This window comes from Littorina saxatilis, linkage group LG15 (assembly GCF_037325665.1).
Source record: "Littorina saxatilis isolate snail1 linkage group LG15, US_GU_Lsax_2.0, whole genome shotgun sequence".
Classification (NCBI taxonomy): Eukaryota; Metazoa; Mollusca; class Gastropoda; order Littorinimorpha; family Littorinidae; genus Littorina; species Littorina saxatilis.
In genome coordinates this window covers 31,737,271-31,752,270 of record NC_090259.1, presented here as the reverse complement: position 1 = coordinate 31,752,270, position 15,000 = coordinate 31,737,271, and the positions used below count along the sequence as shown (strand labels likewise).

At 41.0% G+C, this 15,000-nt stretch overlaps 1 protein-coding gene across 1 annotated transcript in view; it reads left to right on the top strand.

Annotated features, from left to right (window-relative positions):
- Window positions 1-9,405, top strand: part of LOC138947985 (histone H3.3A-like) — a 9,581-nt gene extending 176 nt beyond the window's left edge. The window contains exons 1-4 of the mRNA XM_070319511.1: window positions 1-299; window positions 4,095-4,178; window positions 8,302-8,309; window positions 9,195-9,405. The exon at window positions 1-299 is cut by the window's left edge and continues 176 nt beyond it. Of these exons, the coding sequence (XP_070175612.1) occupies window positions 1-299; window positions 4,095-4,178; window positions 8,302-8,309; window positions 9,195-9,405 (602 nt within the window). The remainder of the gene's footprint in view (window positions 300-4,094; window positions 4,179-8,301; window positions 8,310-9,194) is intronic.
- The last annotated feature ends 5,595 nt before the right edge of the window (window positions 9,406-15,000 follow it).

Sequence of the window (15,000 nt, the reverse complement as noted above, 5' to 3'; positions counted from 1 at the left end):
GAGGAGTCAAGAAACCTCACCGTTACAGGCCTGGAACCGTGGCCCTGCGTGAGATCCGTCGTTACCAGAAGAGCACCGAGCTCCTGATCCGCAAGCTGCCCTTCCAGCGTCTGGTGCGCGAAATCCAGCAGGACTTCAAGACAGACCTGCGCTTTCAAAGTGCTGCCATCGGAGCTCTGCAGGGGGCCAGCGAGGCTTACCTGGTGGGTCTCTTTGAGGACGCCAACATGTGCGCCCTCAAAGCCAAGCGTGTCACCATCACGCCAAAGGACATCCAGCTGGCCGCCGTATCCGTGGAGGTGTGTTCAAAATAATGAATATATGTATTGTATTGTACATATTACTCAGTCTGTGTGATTGGCAGCGATCTTACGCGCGCGCGCGCGCGTGTGTGTGTGTGTGTGTGTGTGTGTGTGTGTGTGTGTGCATGTGTGTGTGTGTGGGAGATGTTTATGGGTCTCAAGCACAACTTGTATGTAAATGGTCTAGCCTGAAGAGTGTGTGTTTGTGTGTATATATATGTATAGGTTACAACACGAGTGGTTTTTTATATGGCTTGTATTTCAGTCAAGACCCAGCGGATGAATATCATCGGGAGACACGAGCCTCTGGCGAGTGGCTCTCGATTGATATTCCCGCTGGGTCTTGACTGAAATACAAGCCATATAAAAAACCACGAGTGTTGTAATCTGTATATCCCATTCTACCATCAAACACAAAGTGTAGACTACTAGCGGCACTGTTGCGATCTGTGCAGTGTAAAACAGTGTTGCCAGCGAGACTTAGCCCTTTTGCAACCTTAAACTAAGTGACCGTCGCTGAAAAAATAAAACGAATGAGTGCATCGATAAGTACGCGGTAACACTACTTTCAGACCATTTAAAAGCTTTAAGTAAAGGTTCATAAGTTGCAAGAAAGTAATGAAGTCGTATAGAAATTAATTTAGTTGAAGCGCACAATTCTTTTGTTTTGCGTTTCAGGTCGGCAGAACGGGCGAAACGGGTTTGGGACCCATTTGGCTTACTCGATTCAGAATCGATTCCACGTTGTTTTTCTCGAACGTGTGTAATTAGGCTTATTGACAGAGAAGCACATTTTAGGGAACAAATATGTAGGTTTAGATTTAACCATTTGCTCCCTATTTGAAATGTATCTACGTGATAAACTGTTTTGCGAGTGTGTTTGCATGGATGAACTTAAACTGGTATGGGTGTGAGGAAAACGCGACCGACACGTCTGTCACCGCCGATTGATTGCATTTTGAAGGAATATGACTGGATTACGGAAAAATACACACATGTTAAGTTCTTGGATACCTTCATCGCCAGTGTGGACTTACTGCAGAGCCAGGCAAAAGAGTAGACTTGCTCGCAAAACACGTGAAACAGCCGATGTTTGATAGCGAAGCCCAACCGTGCCAGGTAAGGACGGTCTGAGAGATTCTCAAAAGTCGTCTGCTAACGATGCAAGGGAGGGTACTCGTGTTTTTGTTTTGGTTCGCTAGCATCTGGTTATCTTGTAAGTTGAATGTTCGTTTTTTTCGACCTGCATTGCTTTCATAATGAAAGAAACGTTTGCTTATTGCATCTCATACATCAGATCAGTTCTGAGATTCATTTTTGCGTGCAACTGATATGGTTTTCTGAGCCGTGCAATACGATTTTGGAACTTCATACAAATGTGTCACATTGTTCGGCGCGAGGTCAAAGGTCAGGAGGAAAGTAGTTATTTGCCCAAATCGGAATCTGCACTATCATATATTTTTTGGAGTCCATGATGTATTTATTGAGCTATAAAAATACAACATAAATACCCATACTGAAGGAACAGAGACAAAGAAGGGAGGTCATGGGATATATATATATATATATGTATATCTATATATATATATATATATATATATATATATGTGTGTGTGTGTGTATGTGCGTGTGTGTATGTGTGTGTGTGTGTGTGTGTGTGTGTGTGTGTGTGTGTGTGTGTGTGCGACATTGCTGCATATGTTAAGGAATGGATAATGGTGTGATACATTTGATTTTGTGTTATCTTATTGAATTATTTTTGACTCACATGCGAAGCAAAAGTGAGTCTATGTACTCACCCGAGTCGTCCGTCCGTCCGTCCCGGCGTCCGTCCCGGCGTCCGTCCGGAAAACTTTAACGTTGGATATTTCTTGGACACTATTAAGTCTATCAACACCTGATGTGGCCTGATGGTGTATGGTTACAAGATCTCAAAAAACATGTGCGGCAACTTGACCTCACTTCAAGTTCAAGGTCACAGGGGCCGTAATTGTTGTCTTAAAAACGACCATTTTTCACATTTTCGCATTTTTTTCTGAAGTTATTGAGAATGGCAACCTTAGCTATGTATGCTATAGGCCCATTGCAGAAACTCAAGTTAACAACAGCATTTCTACTCGGCGCGCGCGGTATGAGAATCACGGGTCGTAACTCTCTGGAATTGGTCATCCGCCGCCATATTGGATGCCTTGCACGATCTCTGACAGTGCTTGAGCATTGGGTGGCGACTCGAGAAAAGTGAAAATGACACGTTGTGTGGCCAAAAACTGCAGTCAGCAGGCACACTTTAGGATCCCTAAAGTTGTTTACCATCAGGGTGACAACTGGAAGGAAGTTACTGAGCGGAGAAGACGATTATAACTGGTTATTTTTTGCTGTGTGCAGTGCGCTATCGGTTGTGCCTTTAGAGTGAACACTGTGATAGGATGCTTTGAAAATTATACTTTGCAGTAGTTACCTGAGCTGCATTGTACCTCATTTGCCTGTCTTGAGAGCTTTATCTTGTGAATTTTGGTGCACTGTCTGCATGGTAATTTGAGATAAAGAATAAATAAATGAATATAATAATGTATTCTTGCTTTACTTTTTATGTTGTGCTGTTGTGTTAAAAAGGCAGATCCCCTTTGGACTCATGCATGCACAGTTTTCTTCATTTTGTCTGCATACACAGTGAAATACGCAAAAAGAACAAGAGTGCAATGAAGAAAACTAACAAAGACGGCATCCAATATGGCGGCGCGAAGAGAGTATGAGCGGAGTTGTGCCCCTTAGGGCTGAAGCTAGCCGATCCATTTGATAACGTCACGCCGAGTAAGAAGAATGAATTGGACCTATGCAGGGCAATGTAAGCCCTATCTTTGGACACCAGTTTGGTTGACCTTGCTTCAAGGTCAAGGTCGCAAGGGTCCTTTAAAGTTGGATTGTATACATAGTTTGAAGTGACCTTGACCTTGAACTATGGAAGGTAACTCTTCCAAATCTACATATGTGTGAGGGAAATACATTATACTTACAAAAGTGAGTCTATATACTCACCGACATCGTCCGCCTGTCCTTCCGGGCGTCCGTCCCCCCCGTCCGTCTGTGAAACCTTTAACATTGTATATTTCTTGGACACTATTAAGTCTATCAACACCAATTGTGGCCTGATGGTGTATGGTTACAAGATCTTCAGAAACATGTTTGGCAACTTGACCTCACTTCAAGGTCAAGGTCACAGGGGCCATAATTGTTGTCTTAAAAACGATTGTTTTTCACATTTTCACAGTTTTTTCTGAAGTTATTGAGAATGGCAACCTTAGCTATGTATGCTATACAGGGCAAAGTAAGCCCTATCTTTGGACACCAGTTTGGTTGACCTTGCTTCAAGGTCAAGGTCGCAAGGGTCCTTCAAAGTTGAAATGTATATATTTTGAAGTGACCTTGACCTTGAACTATTGAAAATAACTCTTCCAAAACTACATATGTGTGAGGGAAATACATTATATTTTCATACTATCTCACATTAGGTCACATATCTTCAAGTTCCAGGTCAGTTTGAGTTAAACTGATATTTGTCAAAAAAGAGAAAACAGGCGCCAGACTGATCACGTAACAGGATAACATGTATTAAAGGGCGCCGTTTTCTGGCATTAGTTTTCTGTAATTATTTTCTTTACTGAATAAATATTGTTTTTCTCAGTTTTATTGTGAAATTATTCTGAAAGAAAGATCAAGGTGTGAGTCGTGTGGGCTTTGCCCTTCTTGTTTTAATTTGTTTTTACGAATTTACAAACATGCTGTGTGTTTCAGAAAGACCTGATCGACTATTGTCCTGGATGTAAGCAGTACCGCTGTTTCGTCAGAACAGAGTCAAAGAATGCTGAATCAGACAATGTACAGAAGGACTTTAATTTAAATATGTTGTATGGCTTGTTTGCCTCATCAAAAACGTAATATGTCTGACCATATGTTCTTTCCTCTCTGTGGCAGCACATATTTCTCTGCAAGTGTTTACCAAAATGTGTAATTTTACACACTTGCACAAATAGAGACGGTTCAATGGAGAAGTACGGAAAGTGGAAATGAAAAAAAAGCGAATATAGAAAAAAAACTTTTTCTTTAATGCGCTGTCCTACTTGAAATCAGGACAATGCCATACCGGGAAGATATGGCTACAAACGTTGCTGTCATCTGCATTATTCATTGTTCAAACGTGTTTTTTCTGGAGATATTTTTTTCTATTTATGTTTGGAATTTGTGCTGACACTTCTGTTGTGTTGTGTAGTGATTTTCTGTTGGTATTTATTATCAAACATTTAAAGTACGTATAGGTGGAATGTCAAAGCTCTAAATTCAAAAACGTTGAATACAAGAAAAGCCATTGTTAATTCGAATCACCTTTTTTTTTATATTTAGTCAAGTTTTGATTTTTTATATGTTATAAGGTGTTCTAATTCTGTAACAAGGAGGGCTAAGTCCGCAAGACGTGTGTATAGTGTGTTGCTGTCACTATGACGTTATGGTGTTGCCTACACCTACATAATGTTAAAAACTATTTGCAAAACACACACACGCACGCACAAGTACAGACAGACAGACAGACAGACAGACACTGGCACACACACACACACACACACACACACACACACACACACACACACACACACACACACACACACACACTTCCAGCACTACAACCACAGCTACCACAGCTACAGAAATAACAACAACAACAAATCGACAGCAAAGCTGTCCAGGTTAGTTTAATTAAGAGCAAGTCATGTGTGATTCTTTACCTTGAAACTTGCTTACAAGGAAATTAACTGTTCGCAGAAATTACTCGAGATTTACAAACTAAAAGTTGCTACCCTCAGGCTACTGCGCAGGCACACGTACGATGTTTGCCAATCCATGGATCACGTGTTACAAGCGTGAGTCAACAATGCACAGAGTGACTGTAAGTGTTTACGGCAAGTTCAAGTTTGTTTGTCGGTGAATTTGTCCTTGTCAATTCAATCCCACCCTTAAAAAAGCTGTCCAAGCCTGACTTTAAAAAATATTTCTTGTGGAGAAGCGCTATCGTGTACATATGAACTCTTTCTAAGGTCTTTTGAATGACAACTATAACTACCGCTTTACGTCACCGGCAATGCAAAAAACGACAATAATAACCTACAACCTAAACGACACACACACAGACACCCACACCCACACAAACACATACACACACACAGACAGACAGACACACACACAAACACACACACACAAACACACACACATACGCTCACACACACACACACACAAACACACACACACACATACACACACACGCACACATACACACACACACACACACACAAACACACACACACACATACACACACACACACACACACACACACACACATACATACACACACACACACACACACACACACACACACACACACACACACACACACACTGCTTTTTCTGTCTCGCATAACTATTATCCTTAGTCTGAATGTATTCTTTAATCAAAAGCTTGCAGGCTATCCTGTTATTCGTGTAAATAAACACAGTGATTAAAGAAAGACTAGCTGGAGAATCGGGTATTGCCAAGTAAACAGTGTCAAAGAAAAGCCATGTTCATCAACAAACTAAACAGAACCACATCAAATAATAATCGCTTAGTATCAGCCTGGTAGAGCATGGGGTAGTTAGAAAACGAGAGCTTTAAATAACACGATTGTCAGCCACAAATAGTCAAATCAAATCAGATCAAATCAAATTTTATTTGACGAGGGTTGTGGTATAAGCAATATAACGAGCTTTTTTTCAACCAGCCCTCGCCCAGAGAGGTACTAATCTGATCCTATATACATACATATTATACAAACGTAAAACAATTACAAAAGATAAACTTAAAAGTAAAAAATAAAAAATAAAAAGGCAGAAAAACAGGACTAGTTACAGTGCAAGCAATAATGAAGGGTCTGTATGAGGAAAAGCGCATGCACTGCATAGTTATGCACACACAGATCTAACTACAGTCGCAGAGAGGAGGAGGGAAGAGAGACACATGAATATAGAATACCATGCCGGTTATATATTCTGCTGATGTCACATCGTTTGTGGACGGAATGGAAATAGAAAGACGTGTACGTCTTTGTGTCCGTGAGTGATAGTCCAGTGAGTTCGGCCCTAACACATTTTATCAGAACATCAACTTGATATGGATTGAAGTGTTGTTTCTCATTATTACATATCTTTTTGGTCGTGTTTATTGCAACAACAATTTTTTTTTAGAATTCATGTAACCCTAGGTTTTTTTAAAATAAATATTGACTTGCCTTGACTTGACTTGATTAAGTTTTTATCTTCTTGGAACCTGGTCACGAATGGCTGATCAGGAATCGGTTTTGTTTGCCCTTCGTTCATCGAACCTGGTTACACAAACACAGACCAATCGAGAGACAAACAGGTACAGAGAATATAATACAGAAAAAGGCAAACAGCCACCTACCCAAAGAAAATAGCACACTCATGTAAACACGAACACAGACGCACAGACACAAAGGCAGACACGGGCAGACACAGACAGACAGAGACACACAGATGCATACACAGATATACACACACACACACACACACACACACACACACACACACACACACACACACGCAAAGACCCACACACACACACATCAACACACACACGCACACACACACACACACACACACACACACACACACAGAAAGAGATAAACACGCACACATATACATACACACAAACAGAGAGACACAGAAACTGACACACATGCATAAATAACACACACACATAATTAAACTAAACACAGACATACAAGTACACTCCCACTACCACCACCGCCACATACACACAGACACACGCACACACATACACACACACATACGCACACACACACATACACACACACACACACACACACACACACACACACACACACACACACACACACTGACACACACATTGCCACGACCCCCACCCCCATCACCACTACTATCAGCAGTGCCTACGTCACCACCGCCAACACCACAACAAAAACTGACACACTGACACCCACTGACACACACCACACACTCCTGCTTATGAAAATAACCGGATTTTAAAGATGACACGAAAATGAAACGAAAGCAAATGTGTGTTTGTGCGAGTGTATCTCTCTCTCTCTCTCTCTCTCTCTCTCTCTCTCTCTCTCTCTCTCTCTCTCTCCCTATCTCTCTCTCTCTCTCTCTCTCTCTCTCTCTCTCTGCTCTTTCTCTCTCTCTCTCTCTCACTCTCTCAAAGCAGTAATAGTTCCTTTACATGAAAAACGTGTCCGTGTTACAATTAAACCATCTATCCATCCATCTCTCACTCTCTCACTTTCTCCCTCTCACTCTCTCTCTTTCACTTTCACTTTTGCTTTCGCTCTCGTTCTGTTACTGTTTGTAAATCCTTGTGGCGGTGTGTAAGTGCTATTGTACTTATGGAAATTAGAAATTAATATGAAATTAGAAATTAATATGTAAAGCGCTTAGAGAAAACGTCACGTCAAGCGCTATATAAATCTCCCCATACAAATAAGATACAATTCGTGCGACATGACACAGTAATACAAGAAAAATCAGAACCCATGCCTATAAATAAAAGTGGGTCAGTAATTTCTGCAATGCATCACAACCAATTACTTACGAAGCTTGTAAACGTGTTCGCAATTCAGAATAAGAGCACCGCCCTGATATTGCCCTTCGTGGTCGGCTGGGCGTTAAGCAAACAAACTTCAAACAAACAAACAAGAATAAGAGCGTGCACAGCTTGTTGTAGTATCGGTTAATGCAATTGATGGTGTAGTGTTTATTGTTATGCTGAATAATGATTATAAAACAGGGAATTGGAACTTGAGGAATGCTGTCTGATGGCCGTACATGTGTGCTATGTTTTCTGCTGTTAACAGCTGTAATGCGTTTCCTACACAATCTATACTACTCCATACTCAATACATAATGTGTGCAGTGTGACAGGTGTGTGTGTGTGTGTGTGTGTGTGTTGTTTTTGTGTGTGTGCGTGTGTGTGTGTCTGTGTGTGTGTGTGTGTGTGTGTGTGTGTGTGTGTGTTGTATGTGTGTGTCTGTGTGTGTAAATCGTAAATGAAATTGATGACTCAAGATCTGCTTTGTTTTAATATCCAGCGTGATGAGCAGAAGTGCGTGTGTCTGAGGTACCCAAAGCGAATGGTGGGCGTCTAGTAGATACTGGGCGCTTTCAATGTAGATTACATTAGACGTGTGTGTGTGTGTGTGTGTGTGTGTGTGTGTGGGTGTGTGTGTGTGTGTGTGATACCAATTCGAACACTGCTCAGGTGCACTGCTCAGGTGTGCATCCTTGCAGATAATGCAGAACATGCTCTCGTATTAAAGCCTTAACCAGCTAAATTTTATTTTACACTCGGCCTGGAAGCTTCGAACTCGGTTTAGTCGGAGGCGGTTTGCTTTTTCTGTCCATTACTTCGCTGGACACTTTGCCGGGTACAGCTACATTTGCATCACTTTCAACTTCCTTTCCGATTTCCTTCGCGCGTGAAATTGACATTGGTGCTTGCACGAGATGTAGACAGTCTGAAAACCGTACCTAAGGTACGTAATAGCTGACGGGGCAGTTTGAAGCTAAATATCTACTGTACGCACGATAAAGGAAGTTCAGTGCGTCACAGGACCCGGTCTTTTAAAGTTCAGTGCGTCCCGGGACCCCCTTCACAATATTATAGTAGCCTACGTGTTTTCGGCGTCTAGTGCGTATGGGACGCAGGGACGTGCGCTTTGGGGAGCTCTGACATGTACACTCATCCTGAGGGAAACGGATCCGAGAGGCAGGGTGTTGGCGAGTGTGAGAGACACGTACTGGGTACAGCAAAGACGGGGAGTCACCGCCCACAGCCCTGTCAGTGCCCGACACCATAGAGCCGCAGGCATTGAGTGATGACGACAACTACAGTACTGGCCATGAGAGTGAGCTGAGTGACTACCCACCCGAGCACGACCAGGACACTGAAGTTGTGCCACTTGTTATCTCGAGTGACAACGCCCTTTCCCCACATCCAGAGCAACCCCCCGCGGGTTAGGGGGAAGAATTTACCCGATGCTCCCCAGCATGTCGTAAGAGGCAACTAACGGATTCTGTTTCTCCTTTTACCTTTGTGTTAAGTGTTTCTTGTATAGAATATAGTCAATTTTTGTAAAGATTTTAGTCAAGCAGTATGTAAGAAATGTTAAGTCCTTTGTACTGGAAACTTGCATTCTCCCAGTAAGGTAATACATTGCACTATGTTGCAAGCCCCTGAAGCAAATTTTTGATTAGTGCTTTTGTGAACAAGAAACAATTGACAAGTGGCTCTATCCCATCTCCCCCCCTTTCCCCGTCGCGATATAACCTTCGTGGTTGAAAACGACGTTAAACACCAAATAAAGAAAAGAAACATCCAGAGCGCTCTTCCGACAGTACCGACGATGTTCCATGCCTGCCGCCTCAACAGCCTACGAGCGGCGATAGTCACCTTCCTCTTGATCGACCTTTATCACTACGCGACCCTGCGGCACACACAGAACCCCATACCCTCCCCTAAAATCCAGATCCCTCTAAAGGACACAGCAAGCGTCAGCGCTGCTTGCAGTCCCACCCTATCGCCCAATCCACTTGAGGGCGACCCGGCTGACTTCAAACCCAACGAGGAAGACACCACCACGGGTCCTCCGTCTCCTGTGGACATCATAGCCCGCGTGTTTGAGGACGACCCCATCAACCCTCCTCCCCAGCCTCCCGACGCCAGCACGGTTTTTGCTGTCCATGATGCTGGTGCTGCTGGCTGTTCACTGGCCTCTGCTGGCAGCAACGCTCTCCCAGTAGAAAGGTGTGACAAGTTCAAGTTCAAGTTTTATTTATTCCAATAAAACCCCGTGAGGGTACATGGAAAATTAAAAACACAATAAAAACACATTTCATTCAACACCAAATAAAAGGAACTAAAACAAAAAGAAATCAGACTATGTACAGAAAAGGGAGTTGAGGGGTGAGGGAGAGCAAAAACAATACAAGAAACAATTCAACAATAACAACAATAAACAACAATAACAATAACAATAATAATAATAACAATAACAATAATAATAATGATAATAATACAAAAAATAATAAAACATTACATGTGCAAAGTGATTACATACATTTCTTTACTATGGGAAATGGGGGGAAGGGAGAGGGGGGGGGGTGATGGGTGGGTTAACATAAGTACAAAGATACTATTACAAACAACACAAAACAGATAACGGAATATAAAGCTAAAAGAGAATTAAATTTTACTCGCTTCTCAAACAGTCCATGACAAGTGTCATGAACTTTGCGAGTTTTAGCAATAAACTCTTTTTTGTAGTGGAAAAAAGCTCTCTGAATTTAACTGAATTGGGGCGGGCATAATAATAGCACCGTAACAACTGTTTTCTATAATTGGTAAAGAAAGGACATACAAAAATATAATGGAACTCGTCCCCAAGGTCACCTGATGAACATTTGTGACAGATTCTGTCTTGTCTGGGAATACCAAGAGTCCTACCTTTTTGTATAGGCAATTTATGATTCAGTGTTCTAAATTTTAAAACAGCGTTTGCTAAATTAACCGGCAGGATGGACAAGTACTTTTCAAACTCAAAATTCTCTTTATACATTCTATAATTATAATAAAACTCATTGTTATTTATTTCTGAATGCCAGGTTTGGACAAATTGGTCTTGTAGCCTATTTTTCATCAGTGCTTTGAAAGTATTAAAATAACCACCATCCGTTACATTATTGATGGTTTGATTGTGCCAAAAATCACTAAAGCCTAACTCATTTAGAACACCATGGACAGAAAGCAAAAATTTTGACTTGTATACACCAGATTCATACATTTTAAACAAAAAACGATATGTCACACAAGAAAGTTTGTCAGAACCATTAGAAAATGCAAGTTTGTACCAAAAATTCAACATACGACATTTCGCTTGAATACTTACAGGGAACTGACCTAATTCACCCAAAACCATGTTTGTTGGTGTTGATTTGCCAACTTTCAAAATCATCTTAAAAAATCGTATCTGTAATTTGTTAGCTAAATCAGACATGTAAGGGCACCATACTTCAGAACCGTAAAGTAAAATAGGGACCACAGTTTTTTCAAAGAGGTCAATTTGAACATCAAGAGGCAAAAACAGTTTTCTAGTTTTACGTAATAAAGCAAACATGGCCTTGGAGGCACGGTCATACAAATTCTTCTGTGCAACAGTAAATTTACCATTGTAGCTAAATTTAATACCCAGATATTGAAAATCATACACAATATCAAGTTTCCGACCATTGAATGTAAATGTCGGGACTGTTCTTACTTTCCCTCTTGAGAAAATCATTACTTTTGTTTTAGTTACATTCAATTTCAAAAACCAATCTTTACAATATCTGTCCATAATATCTAGAGCGATCTGCAAGGATTCTGGCGATTCAGCAAAAATAACCGTATCGTCAGCATACAACAAAATGAACAACCCATACAGAACGTTAATATCACTGTTGTCACAGTTTACATTTTCGGATTCACGTCCTAAGGTATTTAGAGCTGACTCCCGATCAAAATAATTCTTCAGATCGTTTAAATATACGGAAAAAAGCAGGGGAGACAAGTTCTCACCTTGTCTCACACCGGCAGAACAAGAAAAAAAGTCAGACAACTTAGAATTCCACTGTACACAGGACTTAGCTTTAGAGTACATATCTTGAACAATCGTCAACATCTTACCACGCACACCACAATTTAACAATTAACGGTACTCTCCCTGCCTATCACACAAGGGGGGAGAGCACGGCAAAACAGCAATGTGGGACCAAGCGAGAACAGCAACAGACCCATCACCCGGTCACTGTCAGCTTCACAGGACAGAAGCGGGCGTAGCGAACAGTCACGCATTCCCCGTGACTGGATGCCATCCTCAGTATAGGAACGAAAGAGGTCACTGTGGCATTTGTAGATTAGCTCCCTTTGACCGTTATCGGTAAATGGCCTATCCTTGATTGGTATGAAAGGAGAGGAGAACTTTGGCTGAATAAAAGATGGAAGCAGACCACATGCTGGCGTCTGAGTGAAGTTTGTCTTTAACATGGTGTCAGAACTTTAGCACTGTTGTGATGGTGTTGACACTATACTTTGCCCAATTGAGTCTAACTACCTGATGGCTAATCTACTGTGATACCTGTGATAACTGATGATGATTACTGGGATTGGTTTTATGTGTTTGGTTGGTCTCTTCTTTTGGTAGTGCAATAGCGTTAATTATGGATTGTTGTTATCATCATTTACATAAAAACTTATCTGTTAATCCAAACAATGATATACTTACTGTGATGTTCTTAACTACACTTTAACATGGAATGTATGTATGTATGTATGTATGTATGTATGTATGTATGTATGTATGTATGTATGTATGTATGTAGGTATGTATGTAGGTATGTATGCATGTGTGTTGGTGTGTCGGTGTGTCATGTGTGCAAGTAAAAAGGGTATTGTAGTTGTACATATATTACTTTAGATATTTTTTTTGTTATCATGGGTTTTATGAATTTTCTTCTCTTATTCTTTTATAATTATTAATTAATGACCTATATGTGCTGATGACCAATTTAATTTCCTTTGTTGGATCAATAAAATGTTATGAGTTATGAGTTATGAGTTAAGTGACAGAACCGCCCGAAGGGAACGCTGATCCAACAGATAAGAGCAATGACGTCACTCAGCCCCCTTCTGGGACTGCCACAGAAGGCCAGCAATGACGTCATGGCCCTGACCCGGCTACAGCAACCACTACTCTTGGTGAGTTCGCTCTTCTTTCCTACTGGATATAATAGAAAAGAAAGATGATGCAGCCTTCATTATGTGTGGAGACTTCAATGCCAAAACCGGTTGTAACGTCGCTCCATTTTACGACTTAGAATCAGACTGTAGTGTAAATGTAGATGGTGAAATGTAGATGCATGGTGATCTTTGGTCCAAGAACAGCGCCGAAGGCGGTCATTTTTCTGAGCGTACCTCCAAGGACCCAGTTGTTAATCCATTCGGAGTTAGATCTGTGCTCTAGCCTGGATATGCACACTTTAAATGGGGCTTGTGATGGTGATAGAAGCGGTCTACATACGTACATGACGTCAAACGGCAGCAGAGTGATTGGTCATTACATTTAGTCAAGTTTTGACTAAATGTTTTAACGTAGAGGGGGGAATCGAGACGAGGGTCGTGGTGTATGTGCGTGCGTGCGTGCGTGCGTGTGTGTGTGTGTGTGTGTGTGTGTGTGTGTCTGTGTGTGTGTGTCTGTGTGTGTGTGTCTGTGTGTGTGTAGAGCGATTCAGACTAAACTACTGGACCGATCTTTATGAAATTTGACATGAGAGTTCCTGGGTATGAAATCCCCGAACGTTTTTTTCATTTTTTTGATAAATGTCTTTGATGACGTCATATCCGGCTTTTCGTGAAAGTTGAGGCGGCACTGTCACGCCCTCATTTTTCAACCAAATTGGTTGAAATTTTGGTCAAGTAATCTTCGACGAAGCCCGGACTTCGGTATTGCATTTCAGCTTGGTGACTTAAAACTTAATTAATGACTTTGGTCATTAAAAATCTGAAAATTGTAAAAAAAAATAAAAATTTATAAAACGATCCAAATTTACGTTCATCTTATTCTCCATTATTTTCTGATTCCAAAAACATATAAATATGTTATATTTGGATTAAAAACAAGCTCTGGAAATTAAATATATAAAAGTTATTATCAAAATGAAATTGTCGAAATCAATTTAAAAACACTTTCATCTTATTCCTTGTCGGTTCCTGATTCCAAAAACATATAGATATGATATGTTTGGATTAAAAACACGCTCAGAAAGTTAAAACAAAGAGAGGTACAGAAAAGCGTGCTATCCTTCTTAGCGCAACTACTACCCCGCTCTTCTTGTCAATTTCACTGCCTTTGCCATGAGCGGTGGACTGACGATGCTACGAGTATACGGTCTTGCTGAAAAATGGCATTGCGTTCAGTTTCATTCTGTGAGTTCGACAGCTACTTGACTAAATATTGTATTTTCGCCTTACGCGACTTGTTTTATTTTGTCCTGTCCTTTGGCTTCCTTGGTACATAATAAGTGTGTTTTTGACCGAATTGATTCTAAACACATGCCTCTTTCCTAATTAGAAAACATGCACTTCAGTCAGTTAAATCACAAAACAAACAAGTCGCGTAAGGCGAAAATACAACATTTGGTCAAGTCGCTGTCGAACCCACGACCTCCCTATCACGGGGCGGACGCCTTACCACTAGGCCACCGAGTAAACTTAATGCCGTGTCATCAATTCTAGAATTTCACACTTACAACATTTAGAATGTGACACACTTTCACACACAGGGGCAACTTTTGGTCCTTGTCGTCATAATAATCAACGTCGATCTAATAAGAATGACGTAGGAATCGACTTAAGCCAAAAATAGTGTCAAGACTTTGAAAAATGTGGGGGTTATGAAAGAGACTTCAACAACTATAACCGTGTTATCACTCTCGCAGCATTTCCATGTGTAATGCATATATATCCATAGGTCAAAAATTGCCGGACACAATTAATCTAAACCGGCTGAGAGCAAATTAA